Raw genomic sequence first — 23,473 nt, 5'->3', positions numbered from 1 at the left:
AGTAATGATGGTGGGTAGCACTCTTGTTTTTGAATTAACACTCTTGGCCTACTCTTACCATTCTTCAGGTCATACTGGAAGTTTTTATTTCACTATTGGGAAACAAAAATAGTTTGCTTATCATTACCTGTGAAGAGCCACAAGGACAGTCTCGGTGTCCTCCAGAATTATGCAGTCCTGGCACTACAAGCCAGCTCCAGTGGCATCTGTTGCATGCACAGTGTGCAGATGACATTAAAGGCAGTAGATTTTACATGTGTTGGATGTCGTTGGAGCTAGCTTGCAATGCCAGGATGATATGACAGTGGAAAAGATCTGGACCACCCCTATGACTCTTCACTGACTGTGCGTACTAAGTATATAAGATTAGTGTGAGCTTTCACCGTACTCCTTATATGTGTTACAATAGGCATTTTTGTAGTAATTATGTGCACTTTACATCAGATGTCTGCTATTTTATACATGAGTTATGAAAGGGGTTATATATGGAAATGTTATGTTAGGTATGGACTCATGCGGTGGAGCTCGTGTCATAAAGTGGCTTGGTTCTCTCGGAGGACTTCCTTCTAATGAGACAACGTTTGCCTCAATACTGCAGCAACAAGGCTATTCTACTGGAATTATAGGTAATGTTGTAGACTTTCTATTTTTTTCATATTTCTTTGCCCTTTATAATAAAAAGTAAAGTAAGAAGTTTTTCTTGAAGGAGACCACATCAGTGTGCGGAAAGAAAATGAGCAGGTAGTGAGGGATTCGAATAGCAGGTTACAGTTCCCAACAGCAATTTGCACTAGTTGTGCCGTATGATAATACAGCTTAAGTTTTGGCAGGTTAAAGCCTCCAGATTTAGAGGGTGGTAGAATGTTTGTTAACTTGAGCTCTATGGCCGGCCTAAATAATTGTATCAATCAGTGTAAGGGCTCCCACCCACTGGCGTTTTTTTCTCCACTGCGATGTGATTCTAAAGTTAAAGTCTCGCATCGCAGTGCGAGAAAAATGCAGGCAGATATCCCAAAATCGCTGGGATATCGCCAGTGTTTTCAATGGGGCCAGCGGCAGCAGCTGAATTAATAGCTAAGAGCTATCTGCCATTGGCTGAGAGCTCAGCCAATAGCTAAGCAGTAGCTGCTATTGGCTGAGCCCTCAGCCAATCTGCACAGCCCTTTCAGGAGGTGGGGATTTTTAAATCTCCGTCTGCTGAAAGAGGTCAGTAGCAGTCCCGGGGAGCCAGCCGGAGGACGCGGCTGACAGCAGGAGAGGTGAGTAACTTTTTTATTTTTTTAACCACTTTTTTATGATTATCGGGGAAGGCCTTATATTTCAAGCCCTTCTCTGATAATCATTCTGCAGGGCTTGTCAGAAACCACTGCTTTCAATGGGATCGGCAGCAGTGCCGATCCCATTGAAAGCAATGGGATAGCATGCCGCTGACTTCTGCCACAGCTGTCACAGCTATGACAGAGGGTTCCTTCATCCCCGCGGTCCCCAGGGGGATGGAGGAAACTCTTGCCACAGCTGTGACAGCCGTCACAGCTGTGGCAGAAGTCAGCGGCATTCTCCATATCTTTTCAATGGGGCTAGCACTGCTGCCGCTGGCCCCATTGAAAAGACTGTCGCAGCGATATCGCTGCGATTTCTCGCATTGCTCTGCGAGAGTTTTCACTTACTCTCGCAGCTCAGTGGAGAAAAAACGCTAGTGGGTGGGAGCCCTAATATTGTGTATTTTAACCCCTCAGACTCAAGACAGACCTTAATATTCCCTTAAATTTCTGAAACAAGTTGCTTCCGCTCAATCATGTCCTATGCTTTAACTGCTGTATCTTTTTCATCATCAGGCAAATGGCATCTTGGGATGAATTGTGAATCTCTTAATGATCATTGCCATCATCCTCTTAACCATGGCTTTCATTATTTCTACGGTATGCCGTTAAGCCTCATCAATGAGTGCCAGCCCGGAGGGTTTCTAGAAATGGATGTTTCTTTTCGAGCACAACTGACACTTCTTACTCAGATTATGGCTTTTGCTGTGATGACGTTAGTGATTGCCAGATACAGTAATATGGTCGCCATCAACTGGAAGATCATTTTCTACAGCGCACTGCTGGTCATTTTATTTTTTATCACATGGTACTTGAAATATGGTTTCATACAATACTGGAGCTGTATAATAATGAGAAATCATGAAATAATTGAGCAACCAATGAATGTCGAAGAAATGGCATCTCAAATGCTGAGGGAGGTGCAGAACTTCATTGACAGGTATGTTAGCTTGGCTTTTTTCTGCAGCAAAATAATTGGCTGCAGTAGCCAGTAACGTCCCATCAACAAGCTGACCTCAACTTGTGAACATAGTGCTGGCAGGGCGAAACGAGGTGTAGCACTGAACAGATGAGTAGAGTCTGATTTATTGTTTTGTGTAGTTGCCAGCTACATAAAAAAAGTAAACTCGGAAAACCCCTTAAAAGGTAAGTTCACATGTAGTGGAAATGCTGGGGATTTTTCACAGTGGAAAATTCGGCTGCAAAAATCATAAACCGTGTCACAGTCTGCAACATTTGTGTGGATTTTGACTTAGATTCGGCCGCGGATCTGCAGATGATTTCAGCTTGCACATAACGGTGCGCCTCTCACCTCCGAATGCTAAGGTACTCACTGCTAGCACCAAGAGAGCAGCTCACATTGTCACCTGGTAACTGCTACTGAGTGCCACCACCTTTCCCCAGTGACAGGCAGCCCACTTCTGCATGAGCTGACTAGCGCATCCGCAGCATTTCCTCTAAGTGCGAACGTATCCTAGGAATGCAGCAGGAGGGGTCTTTATCATGAAAAAGTTGAAAACTTTATCTTGAAAAAGTGCTTTAAAACCCAGCGTATATAAGGAGATAGCATCTTCTCTTTCAATACTTTGCAAAATATTTGGCAATTCATGATGCTGTTGATGAAATATTATTTTAGCCACATGTTTGGCACTCCTACATCCCAATATAAGAACTTACTCTGGGGCCATGTCCTTCTCATGGTACTCTTCCACTTAGGATGACATATATATAGATTGAATAAATCAGACATGCTGGAACAGAACTCAACATGTGGGGGCGGTGGCTAAACCAGCAAGGGGGCGGACGTCCTCTGTAGGACAGCCTCTGTAAAGGAGACAGAATCTACGGCCATCTGTTTCCTCAGTACCTCAGACACGCTGAAAAGCAGCGCTAGCATTCCCTTTGTGAGAGGGTGAACAAGAAGAGAGGTCTTGCAGCCCGCCCAACTGCTCTGCAGAGCTGAGGCCTTGAGCTGCATGAAAAAAAACAGGACCTAGAGTTTCAGGAAAGCCCAGAAATTCATCCAGCAATGGAGACCAGGACGTGAGATAGAGGCTTACATGTGTTTTATTGTGCGGCGGCCTGGTACCACCCCTGGCGCAGGGGAAGATGGTGGTATAGAACACTGACTTTTGTCAAGGGCGGCTCTACTACCTTCCCCTTCAAGGCCCCAAAGTGTAGTTAAACCAGCTGCTCACAGGTCTTGTAAATAACACCTGCGTAGGGAACAGTTCAATACCTAATTGTCTTCGTGATGCCAGTGCCCCTTTCCCATGTTGAGTGTAAATAAAGTCCACAGACAAGGGAATAACTTTTCCAAAACCAGAGACACACGTTTTTTCTTTTTACTCTTAATTCAAGCGTGCAGTTCCATTACACCGTTTCAACAGTCTGAAGCAAAAATATGCAAACACTTGTTCCTAAATTCCTCCTTCCACAAGTTTATATCCAGAAGTCACTCTCTCTCTCCCTTGATGCATTCACAGTCTGTTATCTAATGGACCCTTGTTGGAGTGCTCCCATTGCAAAACTAGGCACATATCTAAGTATAGTTCCTCTCTTAAATAACTCCATACTCCCCAACTCCAGTTACTCAGTCTCTCTCACATGCACTTATTAGGGAGCAGATGTATAGAGGAACCATGTGTACGCCACCAGGAAAAAAGGATCTGCTCCCCGATCTCTCCCAAGGAAAAGCCTTCAATTGCTGCGGGAGGGTGCCCAGAACATGGCACGGGTAAGCCCCAAGACTCCTGCCTCCTCACACAGCTCTTTTTCTCCGTCGCATCTCCAACTACCTCCTTCCATGTCTTTCTCCCGACTACCACTACACTGACTAACTCCTCCCATATCACCTGACCCGCTCCACATCACTTGCACACACAGAAGATTAGGAAGGATAATACACATAGCCAGACTAAACTGATACAAAACCAGACACCAGACATTAACCCTTTTATGGCCCATCTCAGTCAATACACGTCACACTCCACAGCTTGGTTCCTGCGGCGTAAATCTGCAGCAGAATAACACAGCTATTAGTTTTTATTGAACCTAAAAGCTTTTCTGCCAGCCAATGCCAACATGTGTTATTTTACTGCGGATTTACGTGAGTGGTAAAAAAATGCAGCATGTTTTATTTTACGCGGATTTACGCAGCGGAAGGTCTCCATCAATTTAGCCTTGATGGAGACCGCAAAAAAACGTGCAATATTCTGCTATCAGCAGTGGCCATGCTTCTGCTCCTTCCATGGGCATGAGCCCTGAACAGTAACATGAGACAAACATAAATACACCACAGAAACAAATTCAAAAACACTTTCACTATGGGCCACTACAGCTGTTTCTGGCACCATGTGCTATTTTCAGCACGTGTCATCAGTAATTAGGGTGTTTTTTAGGATGCGTTTTCTGTAATTTCCTGTGTTTATGACTTGATCCTGTATGGCAATCATGAACCTCTCTGTTTCTCCAAAGAGGTTACCTTGAGCCAGCCAGCGGTTTGACGCAGTTTTGTCGATATGATCCCGACTGAGGTCAAAGGCATGCCTACCATGGAGCTCCTTCTTGGCCCATGATTTCTTAAAGGTGTCAGCGTTTTTTATGTGTTATTACTTTTATTATTATGTATAACCCTTATGATTATTAACATGTTTTTGCTATTCTTCAGTGCAAATTGAATGTTAGATTTTTGGGTCTATTCTTTTATTATAGTTTAAAGGGGTTGTCCCGAGGCAGCAAGTGGGTCTATACACTTCTGTATGGCCATAATAATGCACTTTGTAATATACATTGTGCATTAATTATGAGCCATACAGAAGTTATAAAAAGTTTTTTACTTACCTGCTCCGTTGCTAGCGTCCTCGTCTCCATGGTGCCGACTAATTTTTGGCCTCCGATGGCCAAATTAGCCGCGCTTGCGCAGTCCGGGTCTTCAGCAGTCTTCTATGGAGCCGCTCGTGCCAGAGAGCGGCTCCGTGTAGCTCCGCCCCGTCACGTGCCGATTCCAGCCAATCAGGAGGCTGGAATCGGCAGTGGACCGCACAGAAGAGCTGCGGTCCACGAAGACAGAGGATCCCGGCGGCCATCTTCAGCGGTAAGTATTGAAGTCACCGGAGCGCGGGGATTAAGGTAAGCGCTCCGGTAAACTTTCTTTACTTCCCTGCATCGGGGTTGTCTCGCGCCGAACGGGGGGGGGGGGGTTGAAAAAAAAAAAAACCCGTTTCGGCGCGGGACAACCCCTTTAAGTATTGTAATTCTTTATTTATTTTTTAAGAAATAAGGACACCCCTTTCCTGCTCATCGTCTCTTTTCACCATGTTCACACACCACTAGTAACCACAAAAGCATTTACGGGAAAAAGCGAGCATGGGCCTTATGGAGATAATGTTGAAGAAATGGACTTTATGGTTGGTAAGTCATAGTAACATAGCATGTAAGGTTGAGAAAAGACAGATGCACATCCAGTTCAGCCTATTATCCTGTAATATTGATCCAGAGGAAGCCGAAAAACCCATGAGGTAGAGGTTACGATGTTTATTTTTACATATTAATATTGATGTTACCCATTTAAAAAAAAATCAGATAATTACTTTATATTATCTTGAAATGATTAGTTTTCATAGTTTTCTGTTTTTAATACTTATGCTAATATAAAATATATCAAATTAAGAGCTTTGAAGTTTAAATTCAAAAGAAATTTTGTATGAATACGTGAGAGCAACCGCTGTGTGTCTCCATATAAAATCAAAGTTATGGTATGGGCTCTGCCTGTGGATGATTTTCTATTACTACTTGCAAAAACAGTGTTGTTTTAGGCATCATATTAAAGTAATCACTTAATTTAGTTAATATTCAGGGGGTATTGTAGCCTTATCAATCAGGTATGCCTAAATAATAATTATCATTTGATGCACCGAAGAAGAATACAAGGGAGGTTATAAAGTGTGTCATCCCTCTACAAAATTAACATATCAAAGTCTACAGCATGTATGATACTTCTCTCTTAGTAAAACATTCCAAAGTTTAATTATGACAAAGTTGAATGATTAGCGTACGGAAAATTTCACAATGATGTGTGTTTTGCACATGTACTTCTTTCTATGCACACAGCACAAATACCGTGCACACAATACTACTGCATAAAATATAATTAATTACTTTCACAATCAGATATGTAAAATATAGAGAGCATGTATGGAATTTGAAGGAGAAACTTTTACATAGGAGTTATGATTGCCACATTGTTTTCCGGATAAAATTTAATTTCCATGTTTTCCAAGCTTTTTAGTCTACAAGGTGGCAATATAAAATCACAGAGGTGAGGAAAAAGAAAAAAAAAAACACATATTCACTGAAAAAGCCAAAAATACCTGAAAGTCTGCAAAGCAGACACGGTCGCCATAGGCACGATCGCCATAAGGCAGGCACAATCACCACCGGCACAATCGCCGTAGGGCAGGCGCAATGGCCTTAAGCCCTGAAGATATGTAGTCAGCCAGACAATAATGTGTGGAGGAGCAGCTTGTTCCCGGCAGGCTAATATGCAGTCACCCACTCAACCCAGCCCAGTTTGGGGAGGAGTGACTGCATATACTAATAGCCTGCACATGAGAACGATACCAAAGATGTCAGCCATAGATGGGTGGTGACCCACCATACAGGATATCAACCCTGGCTGATATGACAGCGGGTTGCCCTGTATCTCCAAGGTGGGCCACACTGGCTGACATCTTGGGCTCCCCCACCAACTAGCAAACTACATACAAAGATACTAATGCATACTAATAAAATGCGGGTGTTGGTACTGGTATTTTTGGCTTTTTCAGTGAACAAGGTGGCAATATGATCGATAGAATACTGTCTTATTTACTGTTGCATTTGTTGCTTATGGTTGCACATGAGTCCTCATTTTCTGTGCAGTGTAACGAGTTTATCATTTAGTGGCTCATAATCTGAACAATGAATATTGTTTTCCAGGTTCAGTCGTTAATGCTATTGATAATGCAGGACTAAGGAACAGCACAATGATCTATTTTACCTCTGATCATGGAGGACATTTAGAGGCTAAAGATGGAAAATTCCAAACTGGAGGATGGAATGGAATTTATCGAGGTGAGAATGGAGACCATAGAGTGATATTATACAAGCTATATTTGTATTAAAACATCTCACAGTACAACTTTATAAGTTTTCATTGTTTGTGGTGATAGGGATGCTAAGACTCCCACTGATCACCAAAAGTCAAGGACAGAAGCACCGAGTTATGTGAAGTGCCTCTTTGACACCAATTGGCTTGTGATCAGATTACTGTAGTAGAAAGTCTACTACCCATATACGACTAACTCCATATTGCCTGAAAGACTATTTTCTAGGGCAAAAAGTAGTCACAGCTATGGAAGCAAAGGGGCACAATTTGATTATTATATAGTCTTTCAATTTTCTTTAAAGTCAGTCCTAAACATCGTTTGAAAATGAGCATCATGTAATGTATTAAACTCACGTAGTGCATTTACAATATGCTCTAATGATATAAAATTCCAGGAGGTAAAGGCATGGCTGGCTGGGAAGGCGGTATCCGAGTGCCAGGGATAGTCCGGTGGCCTGGCATTATTCCTTCTGATGTAAAAATTGATGAACCCACAAGTCTAATGGATATCTATCCGACCGTGGTCCACCTGGGGGGTGGTGAATTGCCTAAAGACAGGTTTGTATTATTGAGGTTTTCCACTGAGTCACTATGTAGATTCTTTCCACCATGCAGATGTACAGGGATCATTTGTGGGCTTGATGTATATTTTTTGAACTTTTACTGTTTTAAATTCTTTTTAATTGAAAACTTTATTGAACTTATTTTTACATTTTTTTAAGTTCCTGTAGGGGACATGAACTTGTGGTTTGTCTGTATTACAGTACATTGTACTTTTACCAATCAAACTGAACTTCTGTACATTTTTTGCCGACCTTTACAACCAGCTTTCCAGCCAGCTTTAGATTTCCACATTTATTTAAATTGGTAGCAGGGATTGCCAAAACTACATCTCCCACAATGCCCTAGTGCCAGTTACTAACAAGTGCACATTCATGACTATACAAACTGTGGCATCCTTACAGAATTTGAAGGCACTGAGCATGCCTGACCAGCTAAAAGAGTAGAGTAGCCAGGTTATAACCATTGGATACCAATGGAGAGCTAAACAGGGGGAAAACAGTTAAAGAAATATCTTTACAGCTTTGCAAAACAAGTTATAACATTATATTGCAAAATTGCATGTTATCACATTATGAAGCATATAACTTATACTTTCAATTGTTGGAATAACCCTACAGTAGACTGGAATTTATGGCAGTCTTGGGAGCCTTTGTAAGGCCCCAGGCTACTGTGGCAATTGAGTGACAACCTGCAACCTCATCACGGGATGAAGTAACTTGGCAAATAATCTTCATTGCAAATGTCCTATATTCTGTCTAAGACTTCAGACCTGTGTTTATTCGGAAAACAATTTGCGCAAACTTACCCTACAGCCATTCCCAATTCTATCTGCCCCATGGCCCCCACATGGGGGAGAATTAGCCCTACCCATGGCCAACCGCAAAGCACAGCGTTACCCTGTCATGTCCCTACAGCACCCTAACCTAAGTTTAGGTGCTGTGGGGACATGACAGGGACCCGAGGATATAATTTTACTCACTGGGTCCACGCTGACAGCCTGTCTTCTTCCCTGCAGTGGCAGTTTCTCACGTTTCTGTACTGAAGTGAGATGCTACCGGCTTTGGAGGAGGACCGACTGTCAGAAGGGACCCTGGTAAGTATAACCATCACATTCCTGGGTCTCTGACATGTCAGGATGATTTGACGCTGGCAAATACGCCCAAAGCATAGGTTAGTGCTAGAAATTTTTTGCATACTGGAAATTCTGCCAACAAATAGGCTATATCAGTGATAATGAACCCATTGGTAACAATGGGTTCTATTCACTGTGTATTTGGTTCCTGGAATTTCTAGCAGGAAATCAAATAGTTAACTAATCTAGTGGGGCAGGGTGGGATGAGATGGGCCCAGTGAAAAAATGTGGGGGCCATGATCAACCCCCTTTTTTTTTAGTAATGGGAATATTATATTTTTGCACTGTTAAAAAAGTGTAATACTGCAGGATAAGACTACCATGGGAAGTCCCAAATACTTAATTTAGGTATCAATCAACTCACTCAATTTCTTTATAACTAGCAAGATCCCTAACCCATTTAGAAATCTCCTTAACTAGCTCTTAAACTATTTTATAAGAATAATGTTTCTCTGTTCCCCAAAGTCTCTCTTTTACTAGCTAAAGTCTAAAACGATGTTATCTTAGGCCACTAAGACAACTGTTGTCAAGATGATGATTCTTCCCATAATACTATATACTTATCATTACAGACTTTATCAGAGCAACTTATCATTACAGACTTTATATGGTCAGCAAAGAAGTTTTGGATTCAATTTTCACCAATGATTAGATTATGAACTATAGGGGAAATAGGTGTTCCCAATAGTAAGAAATATTGTCATTCAGTAGTATTGTTCCAATTCAAGTATTGGTGGCCCGAACACCCTGCACTTAAATGGATCACTATATAGAGTGATCCACTTGGTTTCCACTTTTTCTTTGTTATATCCCTGAGGATCCACTCATACTAATTACAGTGACTGCATCTGTTAATTCCTGGAGCAATCCAATTTCTAATATACCCCCTTCTGAGTATAAATCAATGAACAAACTTACAACTACATTACTACATAGACTGCTGGTTTACAAAAAACAGGGTTGGCAGGGCTAGGCAGTGACCCTCTTTGAAAGTGTGGGCAATAGCCCACAATGCTGATGAGAATTGATGATAAATTGACGTACGATCATCATTCCAATCCCATGCCACCTCCGTCACAAAATTGTCAGGACCCGCAAACGTGGGCATAAAGGGGACTCAGGTGCCAGCACTTCTACACATCTTCACAATGCAGTAATACTATGTGTGGGAAGCACATGAGCAGGCCCAGGGTCGGCTTGGTCCCAGCCTCCACCTTGTGTGACCCAAGGTGCTGAGAGTTACATAGCAATGGGAAATCCATGTTTCCCCACACAATTTATTCTGTGTAGCTGTAAGATAGCTCAACACCGCAATGGGTAGTCTTTCAGTTCCTTGGGCTCGCCTATGCTGTCGGTGCACAAAGATGGTATTACACAGGAAGAAATCAGAGTGCCCAAACATGGCAGAGTTTCACCCCGCCAAGAACCTCAGCCTCGGACCACATTTCTGCCCTAGTCAGTCAATGTATTTGTGCCAGATAGCTAAAACACCGCAATGGGAAGTCTTTGTGCACCCACAGCATAGGCAAGGCCAAGGAACTGAACGGTGATATTACACATGAGAAAAACAGAGTGCCCAAACACGGCAGAGTTTCACCCCGCCAAGGGCCTTGGCCAACATTTCTACCCTAGTCAGTCAGTGTATTTGTGCCAGACAGGTAAAACACCACAATGGGAAATCTTTGTGCACCCACAGCATAGGCGAGCCCAAGGAACTGAAAGGTGTTATTACACATGAGGAAAACAGAGTGCCCAAACATGGTAGAGTTTCACCCCGCCAAGGGCTTCGGCCTTGGCCCACATTTCTGCCCTAGTCAGTCAGTGTATTTGTGCCAGACAGGTATAACACCGCGATGGGAAGTCTTTGTGCACCCACAGCATAGGCGAATCCAAAGAACTCAAGCATGGTATTACACATGAGGAAATCAGAGTGCCCAAACATGGCAGAGTTTCACCCCGCCAAGGGCCTCGGCCCACATTTCTACCCTAGTCAGTCAGTGTATTTGTGAAAGACAGGTAAAACAACGCAATGGGAAGTCTTTGTGCACCCACAGCATAGGCGAGCCCCTGGAACCCAAGGAAAGTATTACACATGAAGAAATCAGAGTGCCCAAACATGGCAGAGTTTCACCCTGCCATGGACCTCCGCCTCGGCCCACATTTCTGCCCAATTTATTCTTTGTATGTGTCAGATAGCTAATCAATGCAATGGGAAAGCCTTTGTGCACCCACAGCATAGGCGAACCCATGAAACTCAAAGACAGTATTAAGCATGAAGAAAAGAGAGTGCTCAAACATGGAAGAGTTTCACCCCGCCCAGGACCTTGGCCCACACTTCTGCCCTAGTCATTAAGTTTATTTGTGCCAGATAGGTAAAACACGGCAATGGGAAAGCTGTCTGCACCCTAGCCAAGTCAGTCAGTGTATTTTTGCCAGACAGGTATAACAATGCAATGGGAAGTCTTTGTGCACCCACAGCATAGGTGAGCACATGAAACTCAAAGGCGGTATTACACATAAAGAAATCAGAGCTCCCAAACAAGGCAGTTTCATCCCACCAAGGACCTCGGCCTCGACTCACACCCTCAGTAAGCGTGGGCATAAAGCGGACTCGGATGATAGTACAGCTGTGAACGTCTCTTTAAATCAGTTACGGTTGCTTTCATCACTCCAATGACTGGATGAACCACAAAGAAGTTCAACGGGCCAAACCTGGCGCACTTGATTCTCCCCCCCAGGACCTTGGCCTCTGCCCAAACCCTCAGTAATCGTGGGCCTCAAGCAGACTCGGATGCTAGTGAAGCTGTGAATGTCTTATTAATGCTGTAATGCTCCTTTTGTTTGGCCCAAACCACTGTCTCCAATAACTGTGGTAACATGAGAGAAAATACATATTGCCCACCGCTGATCCCCAGACCCCAAGCAGGAGGAGGAGGTGGCATAATAAGGCCGAGAAACCATGACCGAGGTAGGACCCGCAATACTCTGTGTGGGAAGTACGTGAGCGGGCCTTGGGTCAGGCTCGATCCCAGCCTCTACCTTGTGTGACCCAAGGTGCCGTGAGTTAAATAGCTATGGGAAATCCATGTGTTCCCACACACTTCATTCTGTGCATGTGTCAGGCAGCTGAACACCGCAATGGGAAACCTTTGTGCACCCACAGTATACGCGGACCCCAATAACATTTCTGTAGCAAGAGTATAGGCGAACCCCTTAAACCCTTCAGTAGCAAGTGTATAGGCGGACCCCAGTATCATTTATGTAGCAAGAGCATAGGCGGACGCAAGTAACATTTCTGTAGCAAGAGTATAGGCAGACCCCAGTAACATTTCTGTAGCAAGAGTTTAGGCAGACCCCAGTAACATTTCTGTAGCAAGAGTATAGGCAAACCCCTTAAACCTTTCAGTAGCAAGTGTATAGGCGGACCCCAGTATCATTTATGTAGGAAGAGCATAGGCAGACGGAAGTAACATTTCTGTAGCAAGAGTATAGGCAGACCCCAGTAACATTTCTGTAGCATGAGTATAGGCGGACCCTTCAAACCTTTCAGTACCAAGTGTATAGGCAGACCGCTGTAACATTTCTGTAGCAAGAGTGTAGGCGAACCCCAGAAACATTGATGTACCAAGAGTATAGGTGAACACCTGAAAAAATTGGTTACCAAGAGTGTAGGCGAAGGCCGGAAAAATTAGTTAGATAACAGTATAGACAAGGGCCTGAAAAATTGGTGTACCAAGAGGACAAGTGTACCCCTAAAAAATTGTTCAACCGTGAGGGCAGGTGAAACCCATAAACATTTTTTAAAGATAAGCTGGCTGTTGCTTCATTTGTAACAGAGCCTGGAGGCAGCCCTGTGAAAAAAATTGGTTTCTGTTAAAGTATAAATACTTTTGAAACTTTGAAAAATTGTAAAAAAAAGCTTTTAAATAGAGCTTTTTGGGCCGCAGAAAAATTGGCAGTTCAGCGTGATGACATGATGTTTCAGGAGGAGGACTAATATCCGAGAGAGTGATTGACAAAGCTAATTCCCCCTTTTTTTCCAGGGCTGGAGAATGCTTTTTTCTCCGGCTGCAGCAAAAAGAATCATTAGGTTCCGCTTCTTCAGGGGGTGGAGAAGAGAAGTCTGGGGAAATCTAGCCTTTGTTCATCTTTGTAAATGTAAGCATGTCTGCACTGGCAGTTGACAGGCGGGTACGCTTATCCGTGATGATTCCCCCAGCTGCACTAAACACCCTCTCTGACAAGATGCTAGCGGCAGGGCAGGCTAGCACCTCCAGGGCGTACAGCGCAAGTTCGTGCCACATGTCCAGCTTTGACACCCAATAGTTGTATGGAGCAGAGGCATAACGGAGGATGGTGGTACATTCAGCTACGTGCTCCCTCACCATCCTTTTACAGTGCTCCCTCGAACTCAGCCTTGACTGGGGAGTGGTGACACAGTCTTGCTGGGGAGCCATAAAGCTGGCAAAGTCCTTGGAGAGTGTTCCCCTGCTTGCGCTGGACATGCTGCCTGATCCCCGCGCCTCCCCAGCTACTTGGCCCTTGGAACTGCATCTTCTGCCACTAGCTCTGTCAGATGTTAACTTTAGCATCACTTTTTCCACCAGAGCCCTGTGGTATTGCATCACTCTCGTACCCCTTTCCTCTTCGGGAATGAGAGTGGAAAGGTTCTCCTTATACCGTAGGTTGAGAAGGGTGTACACCTAGTGATCTGTGTTGGCCAGAATGCATCTAATGCGAGGGTCACGGGAAAGGCAGCCTACCATAAAGTCAGCCATGTGTGCTGAGGGCTCAGTACGCAACACATCGCTGTCCTCACTAGGAGGATGACTTTCAGGATCCTCCTCCTTCTCCTCTACAGCCCATACACGCTGAACAGATGAGACGCAAGCAGCATGGGTACCCTCTGCAGTGTGGCCAGCTGTCTCTTCCCCTCCTCCTCCCCCTCTCCCTCCTTCTCCTCCTCCAAAACGCACTGAGATATAGACATGAGGGTGGTGTGGCTATCAAGCGACAAACTGTCATCCCCCGTCTCCTGTTCCAACTGCAAAGTGTCGGCCTTTATGTTTAGCAGCGAACTTCTCAGCAGGCAAAGCAGTGGGATGGTAACTCTAATGAAGGCGGCAGCGCCGCTCACAATCTGGGTAGACTCCTCAAAGTTTCAGAGGACCTGGCAGACATCTGCCATCCATGCTCACTCCTCAGTAAAGAATTGCGGAGGCTGACTACCACTCCGCCCCCCATGTTGCAGCTGTTATTCCACTATTGCTCTACGCTGCTCGTACAGCCTGGCCAACATGTGCAGTGTAGAATTCCAGCGTGTGGGCACGTCGCACAGCAGTCGGTGCTCTGGCAGCTGAAACCAATGTTGCAGTGTTCTCAGGGTGGCAGCGTCTGTCGTGGACTTGCGGAAATGTGCGCAGGAGCGGCATACCTTGCCGAGCAGGTTAGATAAGTGGGGGTAGTTTTTCAGAAACCGCTGAACCGCCAGGTTAAAGATGTGGGCCAGGCATGGCACGTGTCTGAGGCTGCCGAGCTGCAGAGCCGCCACCAGGTTACGGCCGTTGTCACACACGACCATGACCGGAAAGCCAGAGGTCGGTCTGCTCTGTCACACCATGCAACAGCTTGGGGGCCACGTGCCTCTTGTCACCTAAGCTGATTAGTTTCAGCACGGCTTGCTGACCCTTGCCCACCGTTGTGCTGCTGCGTGCTACCGACTGCTGGTGACGTACTCACACTTCTTAATTGAGAGGTAGACGTGGCGGAGGAAGAGGAGGGGGAGGGTTTGGAGGAGGTGGCATAAAACGCCGCAGATACCAGCACCAAAGTAGGCCCCACTATTCTGGGTGTGGGTAGGACGTGAGCTATCCCAGGCTCTGACTTGGTTCCAGCCTCCACCAAGTTCACCCAATATGCTATCAGGGAGATATAGTAACTGCGTTGGTGAGGGCATGATTTATGTTGCAGGAGACGTGCTGGTGTAGGAAAGGAATGACACACCGGGAAAAATAGTGGCGACTGGGGAATGAGTAGTGCGGGACCGCCGCCACCATCAAGTTTTGGAAAGCCCCCGTTTCCACAAGTCTGTACAGCAGCATTTCCAGGCTGATTAATTTGACAATGTGCACGTTTAAAGCTTGTGCATGCAGGTGGGTGGCGGCATATTTCTGCTTTTGCTCCAAAGCATGTGTTAGCGACAGCTGAGTGCTGCGCTGAGAGACCTTGCTGGATGGGGTGGAGGACAGTGGAGGTGAGGGTGTGGGTGCAGGCCGGGACGCGCTCGTGCCTGCACCCACACCTGCGCCATCATACCTTTGAAAGCCTCCGTTTCCACAACCCTATAAGGCAGCATCTCCAGGCTGATAAATTTGGCTATGTGCAAGTTTAACGCTTGAGCATGCGGGTGCGTGGCGGCGTACTTGCGCTTGCGCTCCAAAAGTTGCGCTAGCGACAGCTGGACGGTGCGCTGAGAGACATTGGTGGATGGGGCCGAGGTCAGCGGAGTTGAGGGTGTGGGTGCAGGCCAGGAGACGGTAGTGCCTGTGTCCTGAGAGGGGGGTTGGATCTGAGTGGCAGGTTGGGGCACAGGGGAAGAGGCAGTGGTGCGACCCGGAGGCAGTGAACAGCCTTTGTCCCACCTTGTGGGGTGCTTGGCCATCATATGCCTGTGCATGCTGGTGATAGTCAGGCTGGTAGTGGTGGCTCCCCAGCTTATCTTGGTGTGACACAGGTTGTACACCACTGTTCGTCGGTCGTCCGCGCTCTAACTAAAAAACATACAACCTTTGAACACCTAGCCCTATCGTCCAGCAGCTCTTCCTCCGAATCCTCTGTGCGCTCCTCCCTCGGACTTACTGCCCTTACTACTACCTCACTGACAGACAACTGTGTCTCATCATCCTCATCCAGAAAAAGCTTTTGAGACAGTTGCCAGAAGTCCCCAGCCTCATCACCCGGACTCCGGGAACTTTCCAAAGGTTTGGCATCGTCACGACAAATTCCTCAGGTGAGAGAGGAACCATTTTTTCCCACTCATGGCAGGGACCCGAGAACAGTTCCTGGGTGTCTGCCTGCTCAGAATATGTCATTTTCATGGAGTGGGGAGGCTGGGAGGAAGAAGGAGCAGCCAGAGGATTCAGAGTTGCAGTCCCTTGGCCGGGAGTAATGGACTGCGTAGAAGTCTGGGCGGTCGATACATTGCTGGATGCGTTTTCTGCCATCTACGACAGGACCTGTTTGCACTGCTCTGTTTGTAGTAAAGGTCTACCAAGCGGACCAGCAAATTTTGATATGAAGCTGGGGAGGTCAGAAACTTGCCTCTCGATGGGCGGAGCCTGACCGCTGAGAGTGATGGCTGCTTAGCGAGATAGCTCCATCACCGAGACGTCCCAACAAGCACACCACAGCCGCTTAACAGACGCAGGATGGGGAAAACTAATAGAGAGAAGACCGGAGGACCTTAGGACCCCTCGCCCAGCCAGAGGGCAAACAGATCTGCAGAAATACCTTAGAGAAAGAGCCGCGCGCTCACCCCGCGGTCCAGGCAAGCTGGCGCCGGCGGCCGCAGCGGCACCCTAGGGAAGGAGAGTCCTCGTCAGAAGGAGAGGAGGAAGAAGGAGTATCAAGAAGCTTCATGAGGAATCTCATCTCCAAGGCAATGAGTCCTGTCTTAGCTGAGCTGACTGAAATAAAGGAAGAGGGGAGACATATGGGGAGAAGGGTGGAGGACCTGGAGAACACTACCGCCGCCATTACCACACATTCCACAGAAATAGTGCAGACCCTGAAGGCACAACATGCCTACCTAAACAAAACACTACTGCTACAAGAGGACCTAGAAAACCGGAGTCGACGTAGCAACGTACGTATTAAAGGGGTCCCCGAATCATGGGCAAATGAAACTCTCCCCAAGATGGTGAATGAAATCTTTACTCTGCTAGTGGGATCGGAGAGAGTAGTGACAATGGCAATTGAAAGAGTCCATAGAGCCTTGCACCCACAACCCACAAATGATGAACCTCCAAGAGACATTATATGTAAATTGCTGGCCTTTCCAGATGCGGCAGCCATTTTAGAAGCCGCTAGAAACCAGCGAGAGGTACAATATGGAGGCACAGCGATCCAATTATATCAGGACTTAGCCCCAACCACTTTGGCAAAGCGTAGGCTCCTGAAACCCCTATTGGATGCACTGAAGTCAAAAGACATCAGATATGCGTGGCTCTTCCCCTTTGGCTTGGGGGTGACTCATAAGGGAAAGAGGCTTAACATCCGCTCCCCAGAAGACCTGCGCAATTGCTGGCAATACTTAGAAATGGAACCTGTGGAACTCTCTAACTGGCTCCCGCTTCCAGACTCCCCTGCTCTTCCTTGCCTGCCGACCTCAGAAAACTGGAGAGTAGTGAGTCAGACAAAATCACCCAGGAATAAACAAAAGAAAAAGCCTAGAGAGGATAACACAGCAGAAGAGACCTGACTTCTAAAACGGCCTTTGAAATGACATTTGTGCCCAAAGATAATGAACACAGATCAAAGTGAAGGATTATTGGACTGACTGCCCCAGTTCCCACTCATGTTTTGGGAGGACCCGCTTGGAGACTTTCTCCCCCACTTGTTCTGACTTCTCCTGGTTCAAATTACAGAAACTAATGCAAATGTACCCCCCTAAGACTAGGGGAGCTTGAACATCTCATTCTGATCAGGCTTGAAGGAAAAGTTCTTAAACTTAAAGTTGTTTAGTTGACATCCCATTCAATGCCCCAAACATACAGACACAGTTGTCTGTCTGTATTTTCTCACACGGACAGTAAGAATTTTTGTTTATCTGTCACCTGTCTTATACGCTACCCTATTGTCTGAACCCTCACCCCACCCCCTCCCTACCCACCCCCCTACTTCTTCCCAGAGTTCTACCCCCATCCTCCTGAAGCTACTCACCACGAACAGCTAGACGAGGGTCCTGTACAGAAGAATCTGACAACCATTGGAAACAGTAGGGGAGGAGCTGGAGATTCCTAAGATATTACCAAGGCCTCCGACATACTAAATACTAATAACCTACCACCTTCCTTTTTCCTACACAGCCTTCCTTCTGCTCCGGTAATTCCGGTACACATCTGTCTAAATAAACAAAGAAGATCCGCAGCAGACCAGAGGATGAAGTAAAACAAAGTTCTTTTATTCCAAATCCATAAACGGTACAGGCAGCGACGTTTCGACCGTCTCCGGTCTTTATCATGCTTGATAAAGACCGGAGACGGTCGAAACGTCGCTGCCTGTACCGTTTATGGATTTGGAATAAAAGAACTTTGTTTTACTTTATCCTCTGGTCTGCTGCGGATCTTCTTTGTTTATTTGGACTGCAATATATAAAGGTTGGTTCACCCTTATTGATCGGCTGTGCAGAAGTTCTTCCCCATGATTGGGTACTGAAAGTGGTGCTGCAGGACCTCTTCATCTATATTGGTACACATCTGTCTGGCAGCTCTCGCACGCCGACTATACCATGGTCGGAGAAGCTCTACGATGCACCTCGTTCAACGTGAGAGGTCTCAACACGCCGCGGAAAAGGTATGGAATCTCGCAGCTACTAAAAAGATACAACACAAAAATCCTACTTATGCAGGAAACGCATTACAGGGAAGATAGATGTTTTTCCCTCCCTGGTAGGAAGTTCGCACAAAGCTTCCATAGCTCTCATCCACACTCGGCCTCAAAAGGGGTTTCGATTCTCTTCCATAAGACAATGAACTTTATTCTCTCATCAAAATACACGGATGAAGAGGGCAGAGTATTATTCCTGAGGGGGAAAATAAATAATGTAAATCTAACAGTAGCTAACCTATATGCCCCAGATGCCAAGCAGATAGACTGGCTTATTAAACAGCTGGAAACGCTTAGAGAGTTTGCCATAGGCCCATTATACTTGTCGGTGACTGGAACGTAACCCAAAACCCACTGCTGGACTCTTCAAGGGGCAAATCCCAGGTTTCGCAGGGGCAACTCAGTAGGGTCATCAAGACCTTAGGCGGACCTTAAACCCCGCAACCAAAGATTATTCCCACTTCTCGCAGGTCCACTCTACATATCAAAGACTGGACTACATATTCGTCTCCACGAATCTCTTAACACAAGTAGAAAAAACGGTAATAGAGACGATCACACTATCAGATCATGCCGCTATCCACATAGATATTAAAATAGGACTAGAAGCCCCTAAAGAATGGACGTGGAGACTGAATGACGTTCTACTAGATAATTTAGATGAAAATACCAAGCTTGCAGACCTATTAGAAGAATACTTTCGCCTAAATAATGATAATGAATTAAAACCCCCGCTGATATGGGAAGCCCATAAGGCCTTCATGAGAGGCACGTTGATAGCCTTAGGCTCCAGAACTAAAAAAGCACAACAACTAGAGATAGATACCCTACTGTCCCAGATTGTGAAACTAGAGCGGATAGCTAAACTCTCACAAGCTAAAAACAGCCTAGAAGAACTCACTAATAAACGCCGGGAACTTAGTCTTCTCCTGTGGTCAAGGTTCAACAAAAAACATATTTTCCTAAAACAGACACTCTTCATACAAGGCAACAAGGGGAGTAAATTTATGACCACACTACTCAAAAAAGCCCGATCTAGAAATCAGATTAATTCGGTCAGAGATAACACAGGCAAAACAGTGACATCGACCCAAGAGATAGCCAAGGTCTTTCAGACGTTTTACGCCAAACTATACAATCTAAGAGGGAATCCTAAATTAGACGACCAAACACAGCTAAAAGGACAAGATAGACCCCTTCCTAAGCAAGTTAAAACTTCCAAAAATAGGAGAGACTGACGCCCAGTCCCTAGTTTCCCAAGTGATAGAAAAAGAAGTGGAGGAATTGATCACTTCATGCCCAACAGGCAAAAGCCCTGGCCCCGACGGCTTTTCCGCTCACTACTACAAAACCTTCAAGAAAATTCTAACCCCCAAATTAACAGACGTATTTAATTCTTTATAACAGGGGAATGATCTCCCTAAACAGTCACTAGAAGCCCAGGTAACTCTCATACATAAGGATAATAAAGGATAATAAAGCGCCAATTATAGACCGATATCCCTAATTAACCTGGACGTAAAGCTCTGGGCAAAATTACTAGCCAAAAGACTAGAAGACCTACTCCCCAAATTAATAAACAAAGAACAAACTGGCTTCATAAAAGGAAGAGAAGGAAAAGACAATAGCTATAGACTGCTCCATGCAATGAGATTTGCGCAAAAACACAAAATACCTACTTATTGGGACAGACGCTGAAAAAGCGCTTGACCAAGTAAACTGGTCATACTTAGAGAGAGTCCTAACCCAATATAATTTCCATAATCACCTGATATGAGCAATTTTTTCACTATATAAGAATCCCTATGCGAGACTAAGAATTAACAATACCCTTTCTCTGCCGTTTAACATATGTAATGGAACGCGCTAGGGCTGCCCCTTATCACCATCCCTATTTGTGCTCGCTATAGAACCCCTCTTGCAAGGAGTAAGACAACACCCAGATATAGATGGAATCACAATAGGACAGGAGACACTATCGCTAGCTGCATTTGCAGATGATATTATGTTTGTAGTGTCAAACCCTACTAAGGGTATTCCCAACTTAGTGTCACTCCTCGAAACCTTTGGCTCCATCTCTGATTTTAAGATAAATTTCTCCAAATCGACCATACTCAACGTATCTGTCTCACGAGAGAGCAGCAAAATGCTTAAGACCCATTCCCCTTTTACCTGGTCAGAAAACACTATTGATTTCTTAGGTATTAAAATTACCAAAAAAGCCGAAAACTTGTACACCACCAACTTCCAACCGCTCCTAACAAACATAAAAAATCTCCTTCGCTCATACGACCTTCCATACCTTTCTTGGTTTGGGAGAAAAAACATCCTAAAACCATATGTTCCCATAATCACATATAAACTACGTATGCTCCCAATTTATATCCCAAGTGCTTTTTTCCAGACCCTCAAGGCGGGATTTTCGGGATATATCTGGAAACAAAAAAGACCAAGACTGGCCCATACCCTCTTAGCGAAAAGGAGATGGGAGGGTGGAATAGATATGCCCTGTGTCCGCGACATTTATAGATCCATACAACTAAAGTACTGGTTGGAACTGGCAAACCCAACAAGAGACCCCCTCTTACAACAGCTGGCTAAAGCCATCCATGGAGAGACATGGCTGGAGGATCTCTGGAATCCAACTAAAAGTACATACAAACTCAGGGGCTATGACCCGCTGCTGAGAGGCCCCTGCGAGACCTGGGCAATATTAGGTAGCGCACTAGCACCAAAACCCTACCCGATAGCTCCGGTAGGCACGATATGCTTAACAAAGATCCTGTGTGTGTAGGATCGAAACGTTGCAGCTATGTTTTTACCATTGAGGAATAAAGTGCTGTTTTATTCATAATTAACCCCTGGAGTGCTGATTCAACATATCTTGTAAGGAGTTCCTGCTTCTTCTGGTCTTTGGGTCCAGACCTTGGCTGTGGATCGTGCACCCTGCAAGCCTGTAAGTGCTACAGTATATTGATTGGAAGTGCTGTTCCCCTTCTCATCTCTTTCTACATGCAACCTATTAGGTGTCCTGACAGATCCGGCAACCAGGAGTGTGTGGGCCAAACTCACAGACAGTAAAATAGAGGATACCCAGCTGCAAGCAAGCAAAAAACCATCAGAAGTAATTTAAACTCTCTTCCCAGGCCTCCAACTGTCATTTCTACAAAAAGCACATATTACTAAAATAATAGAGGAATTCAGAAAGAAATATAGGTCTACTAGACCGATCACTCCATTTGAGAAACTATTCCGGGAAAAAACCCCAAAACACAAAGGTATAAAACACTTCCTGGTTAACTATGTTGCCCCACCGAAAATATTTAAACCAGTATTCCTCACTTCATGGGAAAGGGAACTCGGTGTCTCGCTCTCCACTTCAGACACAAAAACCATCTTACGTATGGCTTTTGGCTTCTCACCATGCGTTCTCCTCCAAGAAAGCCACTATAAATTACTATCTAGGTAGTACAGGACACCTCAATGGCTGTTTGCTCACAAGCTGGCCCCCCCACGACAGGTGCTGGAGGTGCGACTCGGCAACGGGATTGTACCGCCACATCTGGTGGGAATGCCCAGCCCTATCCACCTTTTGGAGTGGAGTTGAGGGGTCAATTAAGAGCATAAAACCAGACTTTGCTTTATCGGCTGAAATAATCTTCCTAGGGAGGCCATCGTCAACCTTCCATCCACACAGAGATAGCATGATCGCGCTTCTCGTTGATGTGGCCAAAACACTGATCCCAGCTCTGTGGCTACAGAGGACCCCACCCTCAATGAACCAATGGAGTGAGAAAGTAGACCTTCTATATAACTTAAAGGAATTTACCAGTTGGAAAAGAGGAACACACGATAAATTCATTAAAAAATGGGAGCTGTGGAAGCGTCTGCTGTGAGCTTTTAGTTGGAGACATATAGAGCGAATGTCCCCACTACACATTTCGGAGTAGAGAGTGCCGAGTAGGGATAGCTGTGAGATTCCGGCCTTGCTTATTCATATGGTAAATACTTGGATGGAAACAACTCTCTGATAATAAAAAGTACCTCCTTCCTGACGCAATCAAACGAATAAGATCTCAAGAGACCGGCAAAATAAGGCCGAGGGCTGGCGGGCGGGAGTTGCCTGGCAGAATATAACTCAAGACCTCTACACACAATATGCCCCCAAACCCGTCCTGCCTCCCCTCTCCTTTCCCCCCTCTATACCCCCCCACCCCTTCTTCCCCTTGTTATGTACCCTGCTAGTTAGCTTACGACATGTAAGTTTATTAAGAATACCACAAGGTGTTTGAGTAAAAATTCAGTTTATTCTTGTCTGCATGAGGATCCCAAGCTTACAACATTGTATGCTGTTTATTGAAAATTCTAATAAAATATGATAAAAAAAAAAAAAGAAACTTGCCTCTCTCCTAATCCCTCAGCAGCCGGCTGTGATTCACCACGCCCAGGAACTCAGCCTGTGCCCACACCCTCACTTGGATGCCCATGTCCTCGACCCTTACCCCTACTCCTCATCATCGCGGATTAAGAATAGAGCAGGGCCAAATAAATTACCCCATTGTACAGCACTGACAACTGTGGCTAATTCACCGCACACAGAGACTTGTAGATAGCGAAGGCTGTATGGAGTGGGAGAAGACTCGAAAGCCAGTGGATAGTACTGGTAACTGCGGCTATCTCAACCCCCCCTCAAGAAAAGGGTAT

At 45.4% G+C, this 23,473-nt stretch overlaps 2 protein-coding genes across 3 annotated transcripts in view; both read left to right on the top strand.

The window, feature by feature from the left end:
• Nucleotides 1-23,473, top strand: part of LOC136625585 (arylsulfatase H-like) — a 381,691-nt gene that overhangs the window by 188,541 nt on the left and 169,677 nt on the right. The gene's annotated exons all lie outside the window — the stretch shown is intronic.
• Nucleotides 1-23,473, top strand: part of LOC136625587 (arylsulfatase H-like) — a 49,771-nt gene that overhangs the window by 13,702 nt on the left and 12,596 nt on the right. Inside the window, exons 4-8 of the mRNA XM_066599910.1 lie at nt 504-626; nt 1,836-2,259; nt 5,596-5,732; nt 7,299-7,433; nt 7,863-8,025. Coding sequence (XP_066456007.1) covers nt 504-626; nt 1,836-2,259; nt 5,596-5,732; nt 7,299-7,433; nt 7,863-8,025 — 982 coding nt within the window. The remainder of the gene's footprint in view (nt 1-503; nt 627-1,835; nt 2,260-5,595; nt 5,733-7,298; nt 7,434-7,862; nt 8,026-23,473) is intronic.

This window comes from Eleutherodactylus coqui, chromosome 4, assembly GCF_035609145.1.
Source record: "Eleutherodactylus coqui strain aEleCoq1 chromosome 4, aEleCoq1.hap1, whole genome shotgun sequence".
Classification (NCBI taxonomy): Eukaryota; Metazoa; Chordata; class Amphibia; order Anura; family Eleutherodactylidae; genus Eleutherodactylus; species Eleutherodactylus coqui.
Note: the sequence above shows the minus strand (reverse complement) of the source record. Positions and strands in the feature narration are given on the sequence as shown.